This window comes from Botryllus schlosseri, chromosome 1 (genome assembly GCF_051294905.1).
Source record: "Botryllus schlosseri isolate E-star chromosome 1, Bs_hap1, whole genome shotgun sequence".
Taxonomy (NCBI): Eukaryota; Metazoa; Chordata; class Ascidiacea; order Stolidobranchia; family Styelidae; genus Botryllus; species Botryllus schlosseri.
In genome coordinates, this window is record NC_137236.1 from 15,567,298 (window position 1) to 15,593,563 (window position 26,266).

Genomic DNA, 26,266 nt, shown 5'->3' on the forward strand with positions numbered 1-26,266 from the left:
ATCATTCAATGATCGTGCGTTTTACTGAGCCTCCATTGTTCCCTCACAAATAAATTGATCGCAAACGAAGTGATCGAAGCTTACAGCTTACGTTGCCGTAAACTAGTATAGTAAAGTAATTAAATAGCAAATGTGTACTTCTGTTCTCTGTTCCTAACTTAACCAAGCCTCCTGTTTTATTGAAATTGAATTCCAATATAATTTATACAGCCAGCAACCATCGACGCAGACTGGAATTGTATCATATCAATTTGTAAATGGGCAATGTATTGCATCTAATCAACTCATTTCTCTATTCTCTATTTTGGCTGGTAACTATAATAATCAGAGGGTATGCAATTCTACTTACGTAGTTAAGCATTTCTGCGTATATGTGAGTAATAAAGCACCTTCTTGCGTTTCTATTTCACTCTATATTTGTTCATAGATCCAGCATCAATGACCACTCAATCGGTATTTCAGACAGCTAGCAAAATGCATTGACGTAAGCATGCCTCATACTTCGAAAAAGGCAACTTGACTTGAATTGTGACTTGACTCGTGACTCGACTTGACTCGACTACACTTGACTCGAGTCACTTCCAAAATTCAAGTGACTTGACTCGAGTCAAAATGTGCAATGACTCGAAATGACTCGTGACTCGAAGGTAGTGACTTGATCCCAACACTGGCCAATGATTGAAACCAACCTTGAAAAGCTCTCAAAGTCTGAACATGAGGATCATTCCAAAGATTGGTACCGATAGTTTGTTCAAGTTTCGGTGATAATTCTGCGGGTTGATCATGACTTCAGAGAAATGTCGTTTTCACTACTTGCATGGATTTGTACGACGTGTATCGTACGCTGTGTTACGAACTACTGAGGTTTCAAGGATTTCACTTTATTATGAAAACTATAATTCTCGTTGATAAACTCACTCTTAGTGAAGGATCGTATAATTTCATTACTCGACTCGAATCATCAGAATACATACTCCATTCAGATTCCAGCAACCGCATTCCACGGTCGCCGCGAAGGGGTTGTTCCAGGCAAGGTATTAGACGCGGGAAAAGGCCCGTCTCGCCATCATCTGGTGGGAGCGAGGCTGTGCCAACGCCTCCCTCGGCACCTGAACATGGATCTGACGGTCAGTATAAGATTACGCTGGTCAACAGCCAAATTGCTTCTGAGACCAGACTTGGAAAACTAGAAAATCTTTAGTTTCACGAAATGGATTTGAATTACAATTAGAATTAAAGATAGACACTTTTTTGTTCGAATTGGAATAGAATTAGAGCCGCACAGCTCTTCCAAATGAGATTAGAATTAGAATCATACAATTTTTTTCCAAATTAGATAAGTATTAGAAATTGGAGTCACACTGTTTTCGCTAAATTAAATTAGAATTAGAGACATACATTTTTCTTCAAATTAGATTAGTATTAGAATTACAGCTACACAATTTTTCCAAATTACATTAGAATTAGTTAATTCGCAAATATGAATGAAATACCGCAGCAACCATAGCAAATCAACATGAAATTGATTAACATCTTGCACACCAAGCTTGGTTGGTTTAATGAAACTCTCTCTCTTTTTTCCACTATACAGCTCTCTTGCATCCTTTGCTGGAAACTCTTTCCGGTGGAGATGATGGACACAGCCCCTTTGCAGCGGCGGTGAGAGAACAGCAGGATTTGGCAGGCCCGAATACCAGAACATCAGCAAGGTGGGCAGTTGTTATTCCAACAGCCGAGCTAATTCATGGTCAATTTTATAAATACATAACAGATTCCGCATTGAACATTTTAATTTGTGAAACCTGATTTGATACGGAAACGAAAATCATTTTCTTAATTGAACGTAAAATGGCAAGATCTATGTGTTATAACTTTATCGCGCTGCTTCGCATTTGGTAATTAGGGTCAAATTATCTCTGTGTTTCTCTTTCTGCTGTTATCTACGATAACCACAGTGGTGCTATATCTTAATGATAATTCTACTGGGTTCGGTGGGTGGGCTACGGGATAGATTACCATTTGTGAAACTGCTTCTGTTGTATGGTATCAAGTTAAGGTTGCTTCTTATTTGAATGCGAAATTGTAACGTCTCCCGCTACAACATTGACTGGGTTATATATATGCCGATAGTGTATTTATTGTGTGCGAGATTATCTGATTCCGCAGTAGAAGCGTTTGTGCTTATATTTAGCCCGATAAATCCGATATAATTTAGAACATCCTGTTCGCGAAAGGCCCCTTTTTTCTCTGTTGGATACACGCCTGGTTGTGATATGTTTATTTACATCACCTCAAATTATGAAACATGCTTGCGAAATATGCTGTGATATATATGTGTTACGGTAACTGAATTCATCTCGAAAATCGCCACAAGTCATTTCTCTTAGTAGCAGGTGTGAGGAGACCGAACGGCCCCAGGAAGAGAAAACGAAACGTGTGCACACCTTATTGGACTCTCTTACCTCGGCGGCAGAACCCACGGTTCAACAGCTTTCAAAAGGTAAGTCTAACTGTAGGAGTATAGATAACCAACCTAAGGATAGATACGCAGCTCCTGTCATCATGCTCACATGCACAGTGTAGTTGACCGATGAGCATTGCAAATTCAGCGTTATTGGTAGTCCTATAGCTGGGAACATGAGCGATAAAATTCAATCAAACTTGACTGAATCGACAGCTAGTGTTGCACCTATTTCGTAAATGCATATTAAAATCTCAAGAGCTTCATGAAGGTACAGAACTTCGAAATACAATTTTAGTAGCCTATATTCATATTGAAACGAACCCGAATCTGATCAGAGCATTGAAACCAACCTCAAAATAGGTTTCAAGGATTTCACTATATTATGAAAAGTATGATTTTTGTTGATAAATTCTGTCTCAGTGATAAGGATCGTATAATTTCAGTACTCGACTCCAATTATCAGAAGTAATGCCCTATTCAGATTCCAGCAACCGCATTCCAGGATCGCCACCAAGGGGCTCTTCCAGTCAAGGTATTGAAAGCGGGAAAAGGCCCGTCTCGCCATCATCTGGTGGGAGCGGGGCTGCGCCAAAGCCTCCCTCGGCACATGAGCATGGATATGACGGTCAGTATTAGATTTCGCTGGTCAACAGCCAAATTGCATCTGAGACCAGACTTGGAAAACTAGGAAATCATCAGTTTTACTAAATGGATTAGAATTAGGGATATCTTTCAATACAACATCCATTGTAGTAAAATATTTATTCAACTCGAAGACTTTTCGGGTGCCTCTTTTCAAGAGCTAACGGCACACTGAAGGGATTTTAACAGAATGAAAAGCAAAACCAGGAAGGCAAAGTATGACGCAACAATCAGAAATTACATACCATGAAGTCCGCAATGTAACGATGGCAACAATAACAAACTTGAAGAGTACGATACAAGTAACATAGCATTTTGAAACCAAACAATAACAAACACGAATTAGAACTCACTAACTCTTAAAACTCTTGAAAAGAGGCCCCCGAAAAGTCTTCGAGTTGAATAAATATTTTACAACAATGGATATTGTATTGAAAGCTGTCTTCAAGTTCTGTACCACAAACCAACTGTTAAAAAAAATTAGGGATATACGGTTTTTCGAATTAGATCAGTATTAGAATTAGAGCTACACAGCTTTTCCAAATTAGATTAGATTTATTATTGCACAATTGTTTCCAAATTAGATTAGTACTAGAATTAGAGCTACATAGTTTTTTCCAAATTGCATCCGAATTAGAATTACACCTGCACAATTTTCTACAAATTAGATTGAATAGTAGGCTGACACTCGTCAGGGGTAGTCGTCAGCAACTAGTAGAGAATTGGAAAGAACGTTGTATATCAACAATCGTATCACGAAATACGACGTCACCAGCATGAAATTTGGAATGAGAGAGCGTTCAATGTACTATTTTTAGGTGGTACACGAACTCCTTTTGTTGACAGAGTGATAAAAGTCGACTCCGAGGCACACAAACGAAAGTGTGAACGGCCCCTTCCAACGACACGAAATCTGTCGTCTCCATAATTATTCGCACAAATCGGATTATCTAACAGATGTTTGCCGATCGCAGAATTAATGGCCTTTGATAGGTCATCATCAAGTTTAAGCGGATGAGTTAAGGGTGAGCTTTTCACCTAGCGTATTACATGTGCTCTGATAAATATGGGGACACACTTGTTTATGCGTTCCTGCGGACGCTGTGACGATCCTGATGATCTGATTCTGCCATCGGCAAACATCTGCTAAATAATCCGATTTGTGCGAATAATTATCCAGACGACAGATTTCGTATCGTTGAGAGGGGCCGTTCACATTTCCATTTGTGTGCCTTGGAGTCGACTTTTATCAAAATACACCAACCAAAACTCTGTCAACAAAAGGGGTTTGTGTACCACCTTAAAATAGTACATTGAACGCTCTCTCATTCAAAATTTCATGCTGCTGACGTCATATTTTGTGATACGATTGTTGATAGACAGCGTTCTTTCCAATTCTCTACTAGTTGCTGACGATTATCCCTGACGAGTGTCAGCTGAAAATATCCAGGTTCATCTCAATATGAATATACTATTCAACTGTATATTGAAGTTTTATACCTCCAAGAACCTCTACAAATTAGATTAGAATTAGTTAATTCGCAAATATTGACTGAAATTCCGAATGAGAAAAAATTTAACGTCCGTACACCAAACTTGGCTTGTTTATTGAAACTCTCTCTCTCTCTTTCGCGCTATACAGTTCTCTCTTTGATGGAGATAATGTTGCAGGTACACCTACGAGTTCTCAAGCATCAGCCTTGGGATGAGCAAAATTATTTCTCTTTTCCAGTAACTCAAAACATCAAATTCCACGCTCTCAAGCTCTGCTGCGAAATATCTTTCCACTTCATTCCCAAATATATTTTCTTTGGACAGATTTGAAACAATATTCCTCTTTTTTCTTGATGTAGCTGAGAGCCTGTGTTAACTATGATATTTTCTTCGGTGCTGTTCTGTTTGTGATCAAAACTAGAAGTTGTTTGCAGGCTACAAGCTACTATGCCAGCGTGGGTATTTTATTTGTCAATAACTATTATGACTGTACGGTTTATTGCGTCCTTCAAAATGTCGCGGACATGTAGTATTGGAAATATTTGATACCAAAATTCAGTTGCAGAATCAACGACAGATCACAGTTCACGGGAGCCAACTGCAAAACCTGCTGGGAAGGCCAAGTCCAAGTCGACACCCAAGGCCAAGTCAACAAGGTGAGGTTGTACTCAGTAAAAAAGTTTTGCCCTTGGTTGTAGTGACTCGAGTTGCAATTTTTCTCTGACTTGACTCGAGTCATTTTGTTATTCATGGAAAATGACGTAACTCTTTGTGTATTAACCTGACCAAGTCATATGACCGGAGACATTCAATATGGCTTGGTTATGCAATTGTTTTCCCCTCGTGTCAAATGAAAGCAGAAAATTGCTTGGCGGGCCGAGTCATAAATTTAAGAGTATATCCCGCGATTCATTAATTGTATTTCTGAATTGAAAGCAGTGAATTACATTGTTAATACATGGAGCTCAGTGGATGTATTGGTATTTGACGATGAGAAAGTGTCGGTTAATTATCAATAATAATAATAATTCGCTGTCATCATTCCAAACAATGGTGAATATGATACATTTTAAAATCTCTTTTTTACTCACGGACACAATTTTTTATTAGGATCATAAAAATGTATTCAGGATACTGCAGAGCTTGTCTTGGTCGCAGCCTCCCGAGCTGTGTACAGCCTGGTGAAATAGACTTTATTGTTGATGGACGGCGACCTCCCCACGACGAACTAATAGGACTCCAATAAATGAAGATTTAGTGCTCCAAATATTCTTGGAATTTCAGCCGCCCTCCCGCTCATTGTTTCAACGCCTATTCAATTGCACTTGGTGAAAATGCCGAGTCATTTGGACTTCACAGATGTCTCTGTTCCGCCAACGTTAGTTTTGTATGCTTCAATACGACCAATCTTGCTTGAGAAGGCTCGTGACAAATTAACTCTTGCTGGCAATGAGCATATAGTTTCGGTCCTTGAAATAATCATCAAGTCATACGTGGCTTGAAACTAGGGCTGGGCAAAACCGAGTACCTGAGTGATTCGATTCTGAATCACGTAAAACGCGTCGAGTCGAGTATTCGAGTATCACTCATTATGACGTCACAACATAATATATTATGTAAAAGTTTAAAAATGTACCTTTTATCCCACCACAAAGAATATAATGCCTGGTATCCGTCAATTAAAGTTTCTTTGGTATTTTTTCGACCATACCGATTTCAATGCTCTTGTTGACAATGCTGTTAGATGATGATAACTTTTAAAATGTGTTATTTCCAGTAACGTTCGTAGCTTTGTACAATGTCTCGTATGCCGCGACACGGCCAATAGAGGTTTCAACGCTTCCTCAGTGGAAAATGGTATCAAAACTATAATTCTCGATAGTAAATTAACTTTTAGGTATGAGGAGCGCATAATTTCAGTACTCGAAAAACTCGTCTTTTACTACTCGACTCGAATCTTTACAATTAATACTCGATTCAGATTCGAGTACTCGAATCATTATGCCCAGCCCTACTTGAAACGTTGGACTCATTTCTCGATTCATGTTCGATGACTCATGTCATTGGCATCATTATCCAATGCTGTCTATTGGCAGTTTCGAGTACCAGTGAAGCGTCTTTACATTTTTATTAGTTCGATTTTAACCTCCCTATTTACAAACAGGGTCCAGGAATCCAAGGAATGCGAGGGCGAAGGTGCGTATGACGTGACGTTGGTCTCCCTTCTATGATCTTGGGCGGATGGATAGAACATGCGTATTTTTTCAGGTGATGAGATTTCCTCCACCGAAAGTGAGGTCTCGAACGACGACTCGTATTCTATGGGTAACCTACTACCAGGATGCGTGCGTCAACTAAAAAAGAAATTTCTTCCCAGGTGAAAGAGTTTTTAAAAATTTTCTGCTGGAGTTTTTATCGCCGATATTTGACGCCCAACTAAAATCTATCCCAACAATGGCATATTCTACTTGCGGAAAGTTTGACACAGACCGGGATGAAATTGTCCTATCTCGCATTCCGTATTCACATTGCACACACATTGTATAAATGTGATTTCCTATCGTAGCAATTCCTGCCTGGCACGAGAAAAATCTCAGTAAGAAATATTAGAATAAAATTGTTGTACTTCGTAGAGAATGGGGATGGTGTGAACCTTTAAAAGGTTCAGATTCGCGTCGTGAACCTTTTTGAAAGGTTCTGTGTGAACGCGAACGTGAACCTCATGACGTCATATTGCTGATTCCAACCCAACATTTCAGTGAAGTGATAGCGTATACAAATGTATAAGTTGTACTCGATGCCTAGCGACGAGTCGGGCCACAAAATGCTACAATGCTGAAATACATATTGACGTTTTAAATAACGTCAAATGTATCAACTGGGGCAATCAAATAATATAATGATCCCATGAAATCAATATCTGTCGTCGCTTTGCCAACAAATTCGACGACGACTTGCAAGGAATATTAGCTTACGCCGTAACGGTCTAGGTCAGTCCAGACAATGTATTCGGCGTCTGACATTCATTGATCAGAGTGCAAAGCGGGTTTCTATACTTGATGCTAATATTACCCCATTCACAAGTTACACAGTAGTAGCCAACACCCCAATCACACGGATTTGGTTTTTATATTACAATATATATATGAAGTCAAGATTGACCATGTACGCCTGCTAGATTTTGTACATCAAACAACGATATCAATTTCGTTAATTGGTTGGATGAACATCATTGGCCGACTACCTATATGTAGTGTATTTTGCTTTTGACGTTGTGTGATGGCGGGTCAATCTCACAGCAGAAAATTTTGAGATTGTCAAGGCGCATGCTCGTTTGATGGTGATTTTTTTTACGCTACCAGCGCCATGCATAGAGTGGACCGCAATTGAAATGCAATCAATTTCAACCAAAGATCTTATAATGAAGCTAAAATTGTAATATATGAAAAAGGTTCACAGTGCAGAACCTACCAAGGTTGGGTATAACATATTCTGACGGGATACATTACCATTTGTCAAAAGGGTTCAGTTGTATGGTATCAAGTTGAGGTCGCTACTAATTTAAATGCGAAATGATGCGAAATCCCGCTTCGACATTGGCGGGGCTTTGTACATGAGTGTAGAGTTGTTGATATGTGCGAGATTATCTGATTCCTGCAGGAGAGGCATTTGTGAATAGATTTAGCCCGATAAATCCGGTATAATTTAAAACATCCTGTTTTTGAAGCACCCTATTTTTCCCCTTCGTTCCCATCACCTCAAAGTATGAAAATGCTTGCGAAATATGCTGTAAATTATATGTGTTTGTGGATTTTGATTCATTTTCGAAAATTGCTATATGTCAATTTTTGTTAGTAGCAGGTGTGAGGAGACCGAACGGTCCCAGGAAGAGAAAGCGAAACATGTGCAAACCTTATTGGACTCTCTTACCTCGGCAGCAGAACCCACGGTTCAACAGCTTTCAAAAGGTAAGTCCAACCGTAGGAGTATAGATAACCAACCTAACGATAGAGATGCAGCTCCTGTCATCATGCTCACATGCACATGCGCAGTGTAGTTGACCGATGAGCATGGCAAATTTAGCGTTGTGGGAAGTCCTATAGCCGGGAACACGAGCGATAAAATTCAATCAAACTTGACTCAATCAATAGCTAGTGTTGCACCTATTTCGAAAATACATATTAAAATCTCAAGAGCTTCATGGAGGTACAGAACTTCGAAATACAATCGAATGGTGTATTCATATTGAAATGAACCCGAATCTGGTCAGAGCATTGAAACCAACCTCAAAATAGGTTTCAAGGATTTCACTATATTATGAAAAGTATGATTTTTGTTGCTAAATTCTGTCTCAGTGACAAGGATGGTATAATTTCAGTACTCGATTCGAATCATCAGAATTAATGCCCTATTCAGATTCCAGCAACCGCATTCCAGGATCCCCACCAAGGGGCTCTTCCAGTCGAGATATTGAAAGCGGGAAAAGGCCCGTCTCGCCATCATCTGGTGGGAACGGGGCTGCGCCAAAGCCACCCTCGGCACCTGAATATGGATATGAAGGTCAGTATGAGATTTTGCTGGTCAACAGCCAAATTGCTTCTGAGACCAGACTTGGAAAACTAGAAAATCTTCCGTTTTAAATGATATATTAGGATTCGAATTAGGGATATACGGTTTTTCGAATGAGATTTGAATTAGAATTAGAGCTACACAGTTTTACCAAATTAGATTACATTTATTATTGCACGATTTTTTCCAAATTAGATTGAATAGTATATTCATATTGAAATGAACCTGAATATTTTCAGCTGACATTCGTCAGGGGTAATCGTCAGCAACTAGTAGAGAATTGGAAAGAACGTTGTATATCAACAATTGATCACAAAATATGACGTCACCAGCATGAAATTTCGAATGGGACAGCGTTCAATGTACTATTTTTTGAGTGGTACACGAACCCCTTTTGTTGACAGAGTTTTGGTTGGTGTATTTTGATAAAAGTCGACTCCAAGGCACACAAATAAAAGTGTGAACATCCCCTTCCAACGACGCGAAATCTGTCGTCTCGATAATTATTCGCACAAATTGGATTATCTAGCAGATGTTTGCTGATGGCAGAATTAATGGCCTTCGATAGGTCAGCATAAAGTTTAGGCGGATGAGTTAAGGGTGAGCTTCTCACCTAGCGTGTTACATGTGCTCTGATAAATCTTGGGACACGCTTGTTTATGCGTTCCTGCGGACGCTGTCACGATCCCGATGATCTGATTCTGCTATCGGCAAACATTTGTTAAATAATCCGATTTGTGCGAGTAATTATCGAGACGACAGATTTCGCGTCGTTGGGAGGGGCCGTTCACAGTTCCATTTGTGTGCCTTGGAGTCGACTTTTATCAAAATACACCAACCAAAACTCTGTCAACAAAAGGAGTTCGTGTACCACCTAAAAATAGTACATTGAACGCTCTCCCATTCGAAATTTCATGCAGGTGACGTCATATTTTGTGATACGATTGTTGATATACAACGCTCTTTCCGATACTCAACTAGTTGCTGACGATTACCCCTGACGAGTGTCAGCCGAAAATATTTGGGTTCATTTCAAAATGGATGGACTGTTCAAATGTATATTGAAGTTCTGTACCTCCAAGAAGCTCTACAAATTAGATTAGAATTAGTTAATTCGCAAATATTGAATGAAATTCCGAATGAGAAAAAATTTAACGTCTGTAGACCAAACTTGGCTCGCTTATTGAAACTATCTCTCTCTCTTTCGCGCTGAACAGTTCTTGTGCATCCTTGGCTGAAAACAAACTCATTTTGATCGAGAGGATGTTGCAGGCACACCTACGAGTTGTCGAGCAGCAGCCTCGGGATAACCAAACCGCTCCATCTTTTCCAGTAACTTCCTGTCTGTTCATTGTATCGCATTTTTTGTGGTGTATTGAACTAATAAAATTGCTAATAAACCAATGACGATGATGATGAACATCACATTCCATGCTCTCAAGCTCTTCTGCGAAATATCTTTCCACTTCATTCCCTAATATATTTTCTTTTAACAGATCTTAAACAATCTTCCTCTTTTTCTTGATGTAGTTGAGAGCATGTGTTAAAAAGCCAGTGTTAACTATGATATTTTCTTCGGTGTTGTTCTGTTTGTGATCAAAACTAGAAGTTGTTTGCAGACTACAAGCTACTATGCCAGTATGGGTACTTGATTTGTCAATAACTTTTATGACTGTACGGCGTCCTGCAAAATATCGCGGTTATGTAGTATTGGAAATATTTGACACCAAAATTTAGTTGCAAAATCAACGACAGATCACAGTTCCCGGGAGCCAACTGCAGAGCCTGCTGGGAAGGCCAAGTCCAGGCCGACACCCAAGGCCAAGTCAACAAGGTGAGGCTGTGCTCAGTAAAACAGTTTTTCCCTTGGTTGTAATGACTCGAGTTGCAATTTTTCTTTGACTTGAGACGAGTCAATTTGTTATGCATGGAAAATGACCTAACTCTTTTTGTATTAACACGACCAAGTTACATGACTTGAGACATTCAATATGGCAAGGGTATGCAATCATTTTCCCCGCGTGTCAAATGAAAGCAGAAAATAGCTTGGCGGGCCGAGTTGAAAATCCAAAGTATATCCCGCGATTTATTCATTGTATTTCTGAATTGAAAGCAGTGAATTACATTGTTGATACATGGGGATAAGTCGATGTATAGGTATTTGATAATAAGAAAGTGTCGGTTAATTATCAAAAATAATAATTATTCGCCGTCATCATTTATTAGGATCATAAATATGTATTTAGGATACTGCGAAGCTTGTCTTGGCCGCTGCCTCCCGAGCAGTGTACACTCTGGTGAAATGAACTTTATTGTTGATGGACGGCGACGGCGACCTCCCCATGACAAACTAGTAGGACTCTACTAAACGAAGACTTATTGCTTCAAATATTCTTGGAATTTCAGCTGCCCTCCCGCTCATTGTTTCACCGCCTATTCAATTGCACTTGGTGAAAATGCTGAGTCATTTGGACTTCACAGATATCTCTGTTCCGCCAACGTTAGTTTTGTATGTTTCAGTACGACCAATCTAGCTTGAGAAGGCTCGTGACAAATTAACTCTTGCTGGCAATGAGCGTATAGTTTGAGTACTTGAAATAATCATCAAGTCATACTTGACTCGAATCGTTAGAATAATTTCTCGATTCATGTTCGATGACTCATGTCATTGTCATCATCATCCAGCACTGTCTATTGGCAGTTTCGAGTGCCAGTGAGCCGTCTTTACATGTTATTAGTTCGATTTTAACCTCCCTATTTACAAACAGGGTCCAGGAAACCAAGGAAAGCGAGGGGGAAGGTGTGTATGACTTGACGTTGGTCTCCCTTCTTGATATTAGGCCGATGGATAAAACATGCGTATTTTTTCAGGTGACGAGATTTCCTCCAGCGAGTGTGAGGTGGCGGCCGACGACTCGTATTCTATGGGTAACGTACTACCAGGAAATGTGATCCAACTAAAAAAGCAATTTCTTCCCAGGTGAAAAAGTTTTTAAAAAAGTTTCCGCTGGAGTTTGTATTGGCGATATTTGACGCCCCAACTAAAATCTATCCTAACAATGTCATAATCTACTCGTGCAAAGTTTGAAACAGACCGGGGTGAAATTGTCCGATCTTGCATACCGCATTTACATTGCACACACATCGTGTGAGTGTGATTTCCTATCGTAGCAATTCATGACTGGCAGGAGAAAAATCTCATTAAGAAATATCAGAATATAATTGTTGCACTTGGTAGGGACTAGGGATGGTGTGAACCTCTGAAATGTTCGGGTTCGTGTGAGCGTGAACCTTTTTAAAAGGTTCTGTGTGAACGCGAACGTGAACCTCATGACGTCATATTGCTAGTTCCAACCCAACATTTCATTGAAGTGATAGCGTATACAAATGTATAAGTTGTACACGATGCCTAGAGACGAGTCGGGCCACAAAATGCTACAATGCTGAAATACATATTGACGTTATAAATAACGCCAAATGTATCAAGTGGTGCAATCAAATAATATAATGATCCCATGAAATCAATATATGCCATCGCTTTGCCAATAAATTCGACGACGACTTGCAAGGAATATTAGCTTACACCGTAACGGTCTAGGTCAGTCCAGACAATGTATTCGGCGTCTGACATTGATCAGAGTGCAAAGCGGGTTTTTATACTTGATGCTAATGCTATACTTGATGACGGGATACATTACCATTTGTCAAAAGGGTTCTGTTGTATGTTATCAAGTTGAGGTAGCTATTAATTTAAATGCGAAATCATGTGAAATCCCGCTTCGACATTGGCGGGGCTTTGTATATGAGTGTGGAGTTGTTGATATGTGCGAGATTATCTGATTCCTGCAGTAGAGGCATTTGTGCATATATTTAGCCCAATAAATCCGATATAATTTAAAACATCCTGTTTTGATACACCACCTATCTTTTCCACTGCGGTCACATCACCTCAAAGTATGTAAATGCTTGTGATATATGCTGCAAATGATATGTGTTACATAATCTTGATTCATTGTCGAAAATTGCTATATGTCATTTTTTGTTAGTAGCAGGTGTGAGGAGACCGAACTGTCCGAGGAAGAGAAAACAAAACATCTGCGCACTTTATTGGACACTTTTCCCTCGACAGCAAAACCCTCGGCTCAACAGCTGTCGAAAAGTGAGTCTAACTCTTGAAATATAGATTACCAACCTAAGGATGAATATGCGACTGCTGTGCTAACGCTCACATGCATAGTGTGCACAGTGCACTCGAATCATCAGCAATAATACTCTGTTCAGGTTCCAGTAACCGCATTCCAGGATTTCGACCAAGGGGCTCTGCCAGGCAAGGGACTAGACGCCGGAAAAGGCCCGTCTCGCCATCCTCTGATGGAAGCGGACCTCCGCCAAAGCGTACCTCGGCACCTGAATATGGATATGAAGGTCAGTATAAGATTTCGCTGGTCAACAGCCAAATGGCTTCTGAGACCAGACTTGGAAAACTAGAAACTCCAGTTTTACCAAATTGGATCAGAATTAGAATTGCATGAATTTTATTAGAATTAGAGCTACACAGTGTTTTTAAATTAGATTAGAATTAGAATTGCACAATATTTCACAGATTGGGTTAGAATTAGAATGGAGCTACACAGTTTTTCCATATTAGATTGGTATTAGAATTAGTGAATTCTCAAAAATTACGTGAAATTGTGAATGAGAAAGTATATGCAGCAAACTTCAAGTGTAGTTCGTTCATATCAAATCAAGCACAAGAATGATTAATGTCTGTAAACCAAGCTTGGCTCGTTCAACAAAACTATCTTTCTCTTTATCCCTATGCTGTTCTCTTGCATGGCTGAAAACACTTTCCAATGGAGGTGATGTTGTAGTCATGCATACGAGTTTTCGAGGAGCGGCCCTGGGATGAGCAAAACGATTTCTCTTTTCCAGTAACTAAAAACATCACAGCCCATGCTCTCACTCTCTGCTGCGAAATATCATTCCACTTCATCCCCCAATATGTTTTCTTTCGGTAGGTCTGAACTAGCCTATGTTAACTAAGTATTTTCTTCGCTGCCGTCCTGTTTTGATGGAAAATAGAAGATGTTGGCAAGTTCAAAACTACTAGACCAGCATACGTATTTTATTTGTCACAATAACTACTATGACTGTACGTTGTAACTAATGCGATTGCGGCTTGACTCTGAATTTCCCCGCACGAAAGGAATGTTCTTGTGAACATCCTGCTAAATGTTGCGCACATATAGTATTGAAAATATTGGACACCGAAATTCAGTTGCAAAATCAACGACAGATGACAGATCACGGGGGCCAACTACAAGATCTGCTGTGAAGGCCAAGTCAAAGTCGACGCCCAAGTCAAAGTTGACTGCGAAGTCCAAGTCGCCGACAAGGCTCAAGTCGCCACCAAAGTTCCAGTCAACGCCCAAGGACAAATCGACGCCCAAGTCGTTCAGGTGAGGTTACGCTTGGTAAATATGTTTTCCTCTTGGTTGTAATGACTCGAGTTGCAATTTTTGTTCGACTGGACTCTAATTTTGTTATACATGGAAAATCACGGAACTCGACGAGTCATTGTATTAAAATCGACCAAGTCATATGACCCGAGACATTCTATATGGCTTGACTTGAGTCTTGTGTGTTGATTTGAAACTGATTTGAACTCGATAATGAACTGCGAACACTATGGCTTGGATCCTTTGCCCCATGACTCGGACTCAGACTTGACACAGTGATGAATTGAAAATGACTCAACCTGACTCGAGTCATATTATATGAGTAAAATTGACTTTTTTCTCGGAACCTTGTGAGGAGGTTACAACTTTTACCGAGGCAGGTGAAATTTTACAAAATCTGTCCTGTCCGTCAATTTTGGTAAGAATTGAAACCGCTGATGTAGATTTGACATGCTGGATGGCGATCTTACATTCTGACAAGCTACCAACTTTTCAATATCCGCAACTGGAACTAGAATTAGAATTACTGTAATTTTCCATGGGATGTAAATTCTGGAAAAAGCCTGTACCCACGTATAGTACACTGCCTGCATTCGCAGTACGAGAATAATTAAGTTTTAGCATTCGTATATGTCATTCTGTTTGCGATGTCACTGTTGAACAATCATGACAAAACAATCGCTAATCATTATACACTTGACAGCATTGTCTCTGTGAAACAATAGTAGATAGCAGCCAAACCCTGCGAATTACTGGGCACGTTGGCTGAATGTGATGCGTGGTTAAAACAAACAGGTGTGATTTCAGGGGATATTTTTTTCAAGGCTTGTTGTACCCATGCATAACATGCACCCTTCCGATCTTACGACAAAACATTTGTAAAATTTTGCGCATTATACATGGAAAATTACGGTACTCTCTGTTCGATAATTGCTTCTCACACTTATAATTTAATAAGAGGAAAGCTGATTTGTAGTATGTTCATTTGCATCACCTCAAAGTATGAAATGTGCTTGCGAAGAATGCTGCGAAATATATGCGTGGTGCAGTAACTAAATCCGTTTTCGAAAAATGCTACAAGTCATTTTTGGTCGGTCGCAGGTGTAAGAACAGCCTGACATTTGGTCCTGATGAGAATCATGGGAAATGCATTGAGTGAAATAAAATTGGTTGTATGAATATATTTTTGTTGGGTCATTGAAATTATGCACTTCTAAAAGCATATTCAAATGACAAAAAATAATCAAACTTCAACAGTACCAGTGAGGCGTCTTTACATGTTATTAGATCGATTTTAACCTGCCTACTGTACAAACAGGGTCCAGGAACACAAGGAGAGCGAGGGGGAAGGTATGTATGACTTGAAGTTGCTTTCCTTTCTCTGATATCGGACGGATGGATAGCACTTGTGTATTTTTTTTCAGGTGACGAGATTTCCTCCACTTCGAGTGAGGCGTCGGTCGTCGATTCGCATACTATGGGTAACCTACCACCAGGAAATGTGGTCCAACTAAAAAAGCAATTTCTTCCCAGGTGAAAGAGTTTTAAAAAAAATTTCTGCCGGAGTTAGTATCGGCGATATTTGACGCCTGTATAAAATCTACCCCAACAATGGCATATTCTACTTGTGCAAAGTTTGAAGCAGACCGGGATGAATTTGTCCGGCCTTGCATAACCACATTGCTCACACATCATATACGTGTGATTTTCTTATGAAGCAAATCATGCCTGGCACGAGAAAAAAAACGATTCAGAAGTATTTTAATATAATTATACTTGGTAAAGAGTGAACATGATTTGTCTAAATTAGAAGATATAGACGTCATGCATGAGGAGTTGAAGACACATGAATAATGTCATCATAAAATATGTAGCTATCTTAGCAAGCCCCGAATAATAATTTCCAGTTAGCAGCATGTGTTAACAATGTGATTCACTGCTTTCAATTTAGAAATAAAACTTCCACTTTACAAAATATACTCTAACACAGTGGTTCCCAACCCATCGTGTGGACCCCATCGGCTGAAATTAGAGCTTAAATTTCCCCTCCGAGAATTCAACTCTTTCTACTCGGCTTCAAGCTTTAGAATTATTACTCGATTCTGAATCGATTACTCGGATGATTGTCGTAATCATCCAGCCCCGTTCATCGGTAGTTTCGAGTTCTAGTGAGGAAATTATTTTCCTTTACGTATCTTGTTGGTTCGATTTTAACCTGTAATCAATAAACAGCATAAAGAGAGCGCGCACTCCCGTTGCCGAGTCAACCGCGGTGGCAACGGAACAGGAGGAAGTGGCAGGCCCGAGTGCCAGAAGATCAGAAAGGTGGGCAGTTGTGATTTCAACAACTGAGCTAATTCGTAACGGATTCCGCATTGAACATTTTTTTAGTGGTTATATATCTTCATAATACAACTGGGTTCTGTGAGTGTGTTACGGGCCGAAATAAAAATGATTGAAACGTCGGGTTTAACATATTCCGAAAGGATACATCAACATTCGTGAAACTGGCTCTGTCATATGATATCAAGTTGAGGTCGCTAATAATTTAAATGCGAAATCCCGCTTCACCATTTGCGGGGCGTTGTATATGAGTGTAGAGTTGTTATTATGTGCGATATTATCTCATTCCTGCAGTAGAGGCATTTGTGCATATATTTAGCCCGAAAAATCAGATAGAATGTAAAACGTCCAGTGTTCAAAACACGTCCTTTCTTCAAAACACCCGCTTTCTTCAAAACACCCCCCTTTTTCTCATCTGGCTATGTGCCTGTTTTGTGGTATGTTCGTCTCCATCACCTCAAAGTATGAAATATGCTGTGAAATATATGTGTTACAGTAACTGAATTTTTCATTAGTCGCAGCGGGAATGCCATGTCCGCATCGCCGTCGAAGGCCGAGAAGACAAAACGAATCCGGTCCTGGTTGGACTCTCTTCCCTCGGCAAATACACACACTGCTCAACAGCTTTCAGAAAGTGAGTCCCACAGTTGGAGTATAGATTACCAACCTACGGATAGATATGCAGCTCCAGTCGTGCGGTTGACTGCTGAGCAGGGCAGAATCAGCGTTATATGTAGTCCTATAGCTGGCGACCCGTGCGCTAAAATTTATTAAAACTGGACTTAATCGAAAGCTAGTGTTGTCCTTATTTCGAAAATACATATTAAAATCTGGCCAATGCATGGAAACCAACCTCATAATAACAAGGATTGTGTAATTTCAGTACTCGAGTCAATTCATCGGAATTAATAACCTATTCAGATTCCAGTAACCGCAGTCCAGGATTGGCAACAAGTAGCTCTTCCGGGAAAGAGAGTAGACGCGGGAAAAGACCCGTCTCACCATCCTCTGGTAGGAAAGGGCCAGCGCCAAAGCTTCCTTCGTTATCTGAAATTGGATATGAAGGTCAGTATTAGATTACGCTGGTCAACAGCCAGATTGCTTCTGAGACCAGACTTGGAGAACTCTAGAAAACCTTCAGTTTTTCCAAATTGGATTAGAATTAGAGCTACACAGTTTTTAAAAATTAGATTAGAAATATAGATACACAATTTTTACAGATTGTATTAGAATCAGAATTAGTGAATTCCCAAAAATTGAATGAAAGTCCGAATGAGAAAGAATTAGCAGCAAAATTCAAGTTGAGCTCATATCAATTCAAGCATGAAAATGATCAATGTCTGTACACCAAGCTCGTTCACTAAAACTCCCTCTCTCTCTCTCTCTCTGTCTCACTTTACAGTTCTCTTAGACTAGGCTGAAAAGTCTTTCTGGCGGGATGATATTGCAGTCGCAGCAACGAGTTATCGAGCAGCAGCCTTACGATGAGCAAAACTATCTCTCTTTTCCTTTAACTCAAAACATCACAGCTCATGCTCTCAAGTTCTGCTGCAAAGTGTCTTTCCACTTCATCCCCTAGTATGTTTTCTCCGGCTAGACCTGAAGCAATCTTCCTCTTTTTCTTGAATAGGTGATGGCACGTGTTAACTGTCTCTTTTTCTTCGCTGCTGTTTTATTGGTGATCGAAACCAGTAGTTGCTTGCAGGCTACAAGGTATTAAGCCAGCATTGGTATTTCATCCGGCACAATAACTACTGCCTGTACGGGCTGTTCAAAAATAACTTTTTCTTCCCGATTCAAGCCGTTCACCTCTTAAATCGTCAGGTTGCAGTAGAAAACCTTGCTCACCAAATTTCACTCGATTCCAATCAGTAAAGGCATCCGCAGATCCAATTAAAATTTTTAATTTATTATGGAAAATTAAAAAAAAAAAAATTCCAAATTTTTCTGCCAACCCCATGAAATTGTTGAGCCGTCTTCAAAGACGTTGCAAAACAAATTTGAGTCAATTCCGACCAGTAGAAGCGGAGTTATGTGAGTTTTTCGATAACAATCCTCGGATTATCCTTGATTTGTGGATAATCCGTGATTTATCAACGAAAAACTCACATAACTCCGCTTCTACTGGTCGGAATTGACTCAAATTTGTTTTGCAACGTCTTTGAAGACGGCTCAACAATTTCATGGGGTTGGCAGAAAAATTTGGAAATTTTTTTTTTTTAATTTTCCATATTAAATTAAAAATTTTAATTGGATCTGCGGATGCCTTTACAGATTGGAATCGAGTGAAATTTGGTGAGCAAGGTTTTCTACTGCAACCTGACGATTTAAGAGGTGAACGGCTTGAATCGGGAATAAAAAGTTATTTTTGAACAGCCCTGTACAGTGTAAGTAATGCGATGGCGGCTTGGCACTGGATTTCTCCGCGTGAGACGAATATCCTTGATAACGCCCTGCAAAATGTCGCAGACATATAGTAATATTATTGGAAATATAGGACACCGAAATTCAGTTGCAAAATCTACGACAGATGACATCACGGGAGCAAAACACAACGCCCGCTGCGATGGCGAACTCCAATTCGAACCCAAAGTCCAAATCGAACCCGAAATCCAAATCGAAGCCAAAGTCCGGATCGAACCCGGAATCCAAATCGAAACCGAAATCCAAATCGAAGCCAAAGTCCAAATCGAACCCGGAATCCAAATCAAAGCCGAAATCCAAGTCAAAGCCTAAGTCGTCCAGGTGAGGTTGTGCGCTCGGTAAATAAGTTTGGCCCTGGGTTGTAATGACTCTAGTTGCAATTTTTCTTTGACTTTACTCGAGTCATTTTGTTATACATGGATAATGACTTGACTCGATATGAGTTACTTTGTGTATTAACTTTTATCAAGTCGTATGCCACAGAGACTTTTTGTATGGCTTCATTCAAGCCTCGTCTATCGACACATTCAATATCAATCAAGCTTCAATGGCTTCGAAAAACTGGGCTGAACCTGACTTGAACTCGATAAGGAACTGTGATCACAATGGATCGGATCATTTGCTCCGTGACTAGGATTCAGACTTGACACAGCGATGAATTGAAAATGACTCGACTCAAAACTATACGAGTAGAATTGACTTGTTTCTCGGAACCTTGTGATGTGGTTACAACCATGTTTTTTGACGGAGTGGTATGTTACACCTGGACAAAATCTTTCCTAGTCGTGAATTTCGGTGAGAATTTGCACAACTAACTTGGATTCAACATACGGGATGGTGATCTCAGGCCAATTTGGCTGCATCATAATGGGCTTTGTTACGCAACACATTTACCCTATGTTAAGTCAGAGTCAGTGCCCCAGTAATATTTCTCCCCTATTACTTTTAATATCGCCAGTCTCATCCATTTTAACGACATCATATATTTTCCAGGAGTCTGTCAAAAGTTCAGAAGCCGAATCGTATTGTGGAAGAGCTCCCAGGTAAGCCATGAACTGATTGGTGGAAGACTAAAACCAATAAAATACGATTGAACCCTGCGTACCTCTCTACAAACGTTGCACTACCTCAACATTCACAATTCGCCTAATCGCCTGCAACCAATGAATGCCACGCAACATTAGCAAGGCTAATTGATATTCACAGAGTGATGCAATATTATGAAAGTGTCATCACTCTCTCTACGACACCTAATGATGCTAGGTTGATGTAAAACTCAACTGCTTGATCTGCTTAGCGATGTTTTGATGTTGGAACAACAACCAGTGGAGAATTCAGGGGTTTGCGGTATGAAACACACACTAGTATAGAAATTACATATAGTAGCTTATATAAAAATGTACAGAATGCCAAAATACACTCCCACCACTATTGAGGTATAGATGGAAAAAGCAAACGATAATTTCTGATAATGTAAGGACAAATACGTGTGTTGATGATTTTAACGGTTTCGAAACGTTCCGTGCTTGGCTCATTACCATAAAAATAAATGAATAAATAGGACGACTTCAAGGATTATATGGTATAACGTCATTATGTAACTAATACACGATACAACGTATGTGGAACTGGTTACAGTAGACACATAAAAACCACTAGATATGCACAAGGGAGCGAGTGCGACATCTAAGTCATACTCTTCGAACAAGTATTTTCGACCATGCTTTCAGAATAGATGTTCAGGTCAATTTATGTATTTGACTCGTAGAGTGCTCTTTGTCCCGGCACTGGTATAATCGAAACTGTGTGTCCATACGGGAATAATTAGGTCCATACCTCTAGTGAATTCATCTTCTTTTTGTTGTCAGTTCCGATCCTGCCCGTAGACACTGCAGCCGGACGTCGTCGTAGTCCGAGGATAAAGCTGCCAGTCGAACCAGGCGTTCAATACACCTTCCGATATTCGTAAGTGGATTTCTCACCGTAATGGTGGAGCGTCCGGCTTGTTGATCGGTAGGTCGTGGGTTCAATCCCTGGCCGGGTCAGACCAAAGACCTGATTAGTCACGCTCGTATTCATGACTTTTCCCTCTTGGCGCTCAGAATTACCGGGATAGCATGGATGGGGCTGTTTAAGACTTGAAAACCTATCCTATCTAACAATGTAAATCTTACCAATTTATTCCGGCAACAATCCTACACTAATATCATTGATATTAACTACTAAATATGCCAATTTAGATAAGAAAAACAGCAGACCAATAGCATGGCTTACATCTGGATTACACGCATGGCTTGGTATTTCTAAATAACGATGGCATGCTATCGTTACAATGACTTATGGTTGGAATTCAGCCCAAGCTGATGTGCAGCGTTTTTTGCAGCCAATCTAACAATGATATCCAGTAGCAAGTATAATTTAAAAAGATTTATTAGAAGTTATTATTTATTAGTAGTTCACCACTCCTATGTTTTTGTGTTGTTGCAGCTCTGACTTCGATGAGGCCGGCTTTAAGAAAGTGATCGGAATTACAAAGATCACGTATCGAGGTATGCCGACACGTTGCAGTTTGAAATGGTTGCATTTATGTATCTCTTTTCTTAGATGATCCCGCACGACTGGCTGGTACAGTTACAGCCAGGAGGACTTACAAGAGAAATGCTCGCAACGCTGGCCGTGAAGGTGCTGTCATTTTTCCCAGGGTTTTAAACATTCTGATCGTAAAATTATTTGTACTGAGCAGGCAATGCTGGACCCTTGTCTGACACAGTTCCAATGAAGACGACATACAAGAGAAAAGCAAGCGAAGCTGCCTGTGAAGGTGCTATCATTTTTCGGGTTTTAAACATCATGATCGAAAAATTATTTGTAGTATAATGGGATACAGCTTTATGATCTTTCTCCGGTGTGGCCTAATGCCATCCAAATCGAACATCAAGTGTTACCAACCTATTAAAATCAAAATCCCGCCAAGTTTAAGAAGCAGTATTGTAAATGAATCAAGTTTATATAAGATATATTCCGAAATCACTGCCTCCAATTCAAATTTCCTTACCGGTATGTTACTTGTCTTATTTTGATATGGTATATGGTATTATTGATAGTCCTATAGCTGGCGACTCGTGCGCTAAAATTTAATCAAACCGTACTGAAAAGCTTGAGTTGTACATATTTTGAAAAGACACAGTAAAATCGGGCTCATAATAACCATCAAAGTCCGAAAATCGGGATTGTTCCAAAGATTGGTACCGGTAATTTGTTCAAGCTTGGTGATAATGCTGTGGGTTGATCGTGACTTCAAAGAAGTGTCGTTTCCACTACTTGCGGGGATTTATATGACGTGTGTCGTACGTTGTGTTACGAACTACCGAGGTTTCAAGGATTTCACTCTACTATCAAACCTATAATTCTCGTTGTTAAATTCACTCTTAGTGACAAGGATCGTATAATTTCATTACTCGACTCGAATCATCAGAATTAATACCCTATTCAGATTCCAGTAACCGCAGTCCAGGATTGCCAACAAGTAGCTCTTCCGGGCAAGAGATTAGACGCGGGAAAAGACCCGTCTCGTCTTCATCGGATAGGAGCGGGCCGGCGCCAAAGCGCCGCTCGGCACTTGAATATGGATATGAAGGTAAGTATTAGAATGTTCTGGTGAACAGCCAAATTGCTTCTGGAACCAGACTTGGAAAACTAAATATCTTCAATGTTTTCAGGCTAACACGACTTCCCATAGTACTTGAATACTTCCTTGACTACCTCGACCACCAGCTCAAATTAAAACGCAACGTCCTGTGCAATCGCACAGAGGATAAAACTCATGTCACCTAAATAATAAAACCTGCAATTTCTATGCCCTATGCCCATCGTCACAATGCCAAAACTCGATCACAATGCAAATTACTAGGCTGATTTTAGGGGGTTCCAGGACCATGAACAGAATAAAATTTATATTTTCGTAATCAGTACAGCAGCAGCTTTCCATTAACACCCGTTTTATCGAAATTTGCGCTCGCCAATCCAGTCAAAAATGTCCGTAAAGTTGCCTTTGGTCAAATGGAAAGTATGACATAACCCAAATGCAGTGAGCCGTTCACTCGCGCTGTGTCCACACCAGGCATGGGGTAATCGCGATTAGTAATTGTAATCGATTACGACGATTACGGCATTTTGAAGTAATCGTAATCGCAATCGATTACATTCGCAAAAAATCCGAAGTAATCGTAATCGTAATCGACTACTTCCCATATCTAATCGATTTTTTTTTGTGAAAGAACGATTACTTTTTGTTTGTTCAAGGACTATGACATAAACTGAATATTCGTGAACAAGAAGGAATTAATATACCACGTTAGCGATAGCACAAACGTCTGTTTTCAAACGCCACTGACTCATTATTACGGCGGAAGTATTAGTTCCGCTCGTCATAAGAAGTATAGTTTTTCGAAGTTTGATTCGAATTTGAATAACGCAATTTTTTACAAATTAGATTAGTATTAGAATTCGAGCTACACAGTCTATAATTTGAATTGCACCATTTTTAGAAATTATAGTAGTGTAAGCTACACAGATTTTGGTAATTAGATTAGAATTATAGATACACAATTTTTTTATCAAATCGGATTAGAATCAGAATCAGTGAATTCGCAAAAAATGAATGAAATTCTGAATGAAAAAGAATTAACAGCAAAATTCGAGTTCAGCTCATATCAAATCAGATGGGAATGATAAACGTCTGTACACCAAGTTTGGCTTGCTCTATAAAACTCTCTCTCTTTCTCTCTCTCTCACTATGAGGTTCTCTTGCATTCACCGCTGAAAACTCTTACCAATGGAGATGATATTCCAACCACACCCACGAGTTCTCGAGCAGCAGCCTTAGGATGATCAAAACGATTTCTCTTTACCTCTAACTCAAAACATCCCATCCCATGCTCTCACGCTGAGCTGAAAAATATTTCTCCAATTCATTCCCTTGTATATTTTCTCTGGCTTGATCTGAAGCAAACTTCCTCTTTTTCTTGAATAGGTGAGGGCATGTGTTAACAGTCTCTTTTCCTTCACTGCTGTTCTGTTTGTGATCAAAACCAGCAGTTGTTCGCAGGCTACAAGCTACTATGCCAGCATGGGTGCTTCATCCATCACAATAGCTACTATGATTGTACCGTGTAAGTAATGCGAAGGCGGTCTGGCACTGAATTTCTCCGTGCAAGAGGAATGTCCTTGATACCTTCCTGCAAAATGTCGCGACATATAGTATTGGAAATATTGGTCACCAAAATTCAGTTGCAAAATCTACGACAGATGACAGATCACGGGAGCAAGACACAACACCCGCTGGGATGGCGAACTCCAAATCGAAGCCAAAGTCCAAATCGAACCCGAAATCCAAATCGAAGCCCAAGTCGTCCAGGTGAGGTTGCGCGCTTGGTAAATAAGTTTGGCCCTGGGCTGTAATGACTGTAGTTGAAATTTTTCTTCGACTTTACTTAATTCATTTTCTATTACATGGATAATGACTTAACCCCACTTGAGTCACTTTGTGTATTAACTTTGATCAAGTCGTATGACCCGAGACTTTCTATATGGCTTTATTCAAGCTTCATCTATCGACACATTCAATATCCACCAAGCTTCAATGGCTTCGAAAAACTGGGCTGAACCTGACTTGAACTCGATAAGGAACTGTGATCACTATGGCTCCGATCATTTGCTCCGTGACTAGGACTCAGACTTGACACAGCGATGAATTGAAAATGACTCGAGTCAAAACTATACGAGTAGAGTTGACTTGTTTATCGGAACCTTGTGATGTGGTCACAATCATGATTTTTGAGGCGCGTGTTATGTTACACCCGGACAAAATCTTTCCTAGCCGTGAATTTCAGTAAGAATTGGCACCGCTAACTTAGATTCTACATACGGGATGGCGATCTCAGGCAAATTTCACTGCATCATAATGGGCTTTGTTACGCAACACATTTACCCTATGTTAAGTCAGAGTCAGTGCCTCAGAAACATTTCTCTCCTATTACTTAATCGCTAGTCTCATCCATTTTAAAGACAGCATCTATTTTCCAGGACTCTGTCAAAAGTTCAGAAGCCGAGTCGTATTGTGGAAGAGCTCCCAGGTAAGTCATGAACTGATTGGTGGAAAACTAAAACCAATATAATATGATTAAACTCCCCTGCGTACCTCTCTACAAACGTTGCGCTACCTCAACATACACAATTCGCCTAATCGCCTGCAACCAATGAATGCCATGCAACATTAGCAAGGCTTATTGATATTCCCAGGGTGATGCAATATTATGAAAGTGTCATCACTCTCTCTACGTGACATAATGTAGCTAGGTTGATGTAAAACTCAACTGCTTGATCTGCCTAGCGATGTTTTGATGTTAGAACAACAACCAGTGAGGAATTCAGGGTTTGCGATATGAAACACACACTAGTATAGAAATAACATATAGTATACAAAAATGTACAGAACGGCAAAATACACTCCCATCGCTATAGAGGTATGGATGGAGAAAGCAAACGATAAATTTCTGATAATGTAAGGACAAATACGTGTGTCAATGATTTTAACGATTGCAAAACGTTCCGCGCTAGGCTCATTACCATAAAAATAAATGAATAAATAGTAAGACTTCAAGGATTATATGGTATAACGTCAATATGCAACTAATACATGATACAACGTATGTGGAACAGGTTACAGTAGACACATAAACACCACTAGATATACACAAGGGAGCGAGTGCGACATCTAAGTCATACTCTTCAAACAAGCATTTTCAATCATGCTTTTTGAATAGATGCTCAGGTCAACTTCTTGATTTGACTCGTAGAGTGTTCCTTGTCA

At 39.9% G+C, this 26,266-nt stretch overlaps 2 protein-coding genes across 3 annotated transcripts; both read left to right on the plus strand.

Moving 5' to 3' along the window:
- Window positions 1-427: 427 nt before the first annotated feature.
- LOC145443251 (uncharacterized) lies at window positions 428-26,266 on the plus strand. 2 transcript variants are annotated; one of them, XM_080321251.1, is made up of 22 exons: window positions 428-1,127; window positions 1,592-1,709; window positions 2,394-2,500; window positions 2,946-3,089; window positions 5,160-5,256; window positions 6,765-6,796; window positions 6,869-6,977; window positions 8,459-8,568; window positions 9,017-9,160; window positions 10,925-11,003; window positions 11,938-11,969; window positions 12,041-12,149; window positions 13,219-13,328; window positions 13,451-13,594; window positions 14,466-14,628; window positions 15,947-15,978; window positions 16,053-16,161; window positions 16,861-16,953; window positions 17,487-17,605; window positions 17,893-18,036; window positions 24,703-24,811; window positions 25,480-26,266. In XM_080321251.1, the coding sequence occupies exons 1-22, from the start codon at window positions 818-820 to the stop codon at window positions 25,538-25,540; spliced, it is 2,475 nt and encodes an 824-aa protein (XP_080177377.1). In that variant the 5' UTR covers window positions 428-817; the 3' UTR covers window positions 25,541-26,266. The 2 variants fall into 2 exon arrangements, with proteins under 2 accessions (XP_080177377.1, XP_080177369.1); XM_080321243.1 differs by having other exon boundaries at window positions 429-1,127; window positions 2,391-2,500.
- Window positions 19,513-22,716, plus strand: LOC145443266 (uncharacterized). Its single transcript, XM_080321263.1, has 6 exons — window positions 19,513-19,716; window positions 20,389-20,438; window positions 21,264-21,360; window positions 21,883-21,944; window positions 22,000-22,077; window positions 22,139-22,716. The coding sequence occupies exons 1-6, from the start codon at window positions 19,538-19,540 to the stop codon at window positions 22,270-22,272; spliced, it is 600 nt and encodes a 199-aa protein (XP_080177389.1). The 5' UTR covers window positions 19,513-19,537; the 3' UTR covers window positions 22,273-22,716.

Bases quoted from the DNA above. Each gene is read 5' to 3' on its own strand.
- LOC145443251 (XM_080321243.1), top strand. From the start codon at position 818: ATGGATTTGTACGACGTGTATCGTACGCTGTGTTACGAACTACTGAGG. The intron at 3,090-5,159 runs GTCAGTATTAGA...ACCAAAATTCAG, and splicing joins ACATGAGCATGGATATGACG to TTGCAGAATCAACGACAGAT. The intron at 14,629-15,946 runs GTGAGGTTACGC...CTGTACAAACAG, and splicing joins TCGACGCCCAAGTCGTTCAG to GGTCCAGGAACACAAGGAGA.
- LOC145443266 (XM_080321263.1), top strand. From the start codon at position 19,538: ATGGCGAACTCCAATTCGAACCCAAAGTCCAAATCGAACCCGAAATCC. The intron at 21,361-21,882 runs GTAAGTGGATTT...GTGTTGTTGCAG, and splicing joins CAATACACCTTCCGATATTC to CTCTGACTTCGATGAGGCCG. The intron at 21,945-21,999 runs GTATGCCGACAC...CTCTTTTCTTAG, and splicing joins TACAAAGATCACGTATCGAG to ATGATCCCGCACGACTGGCT.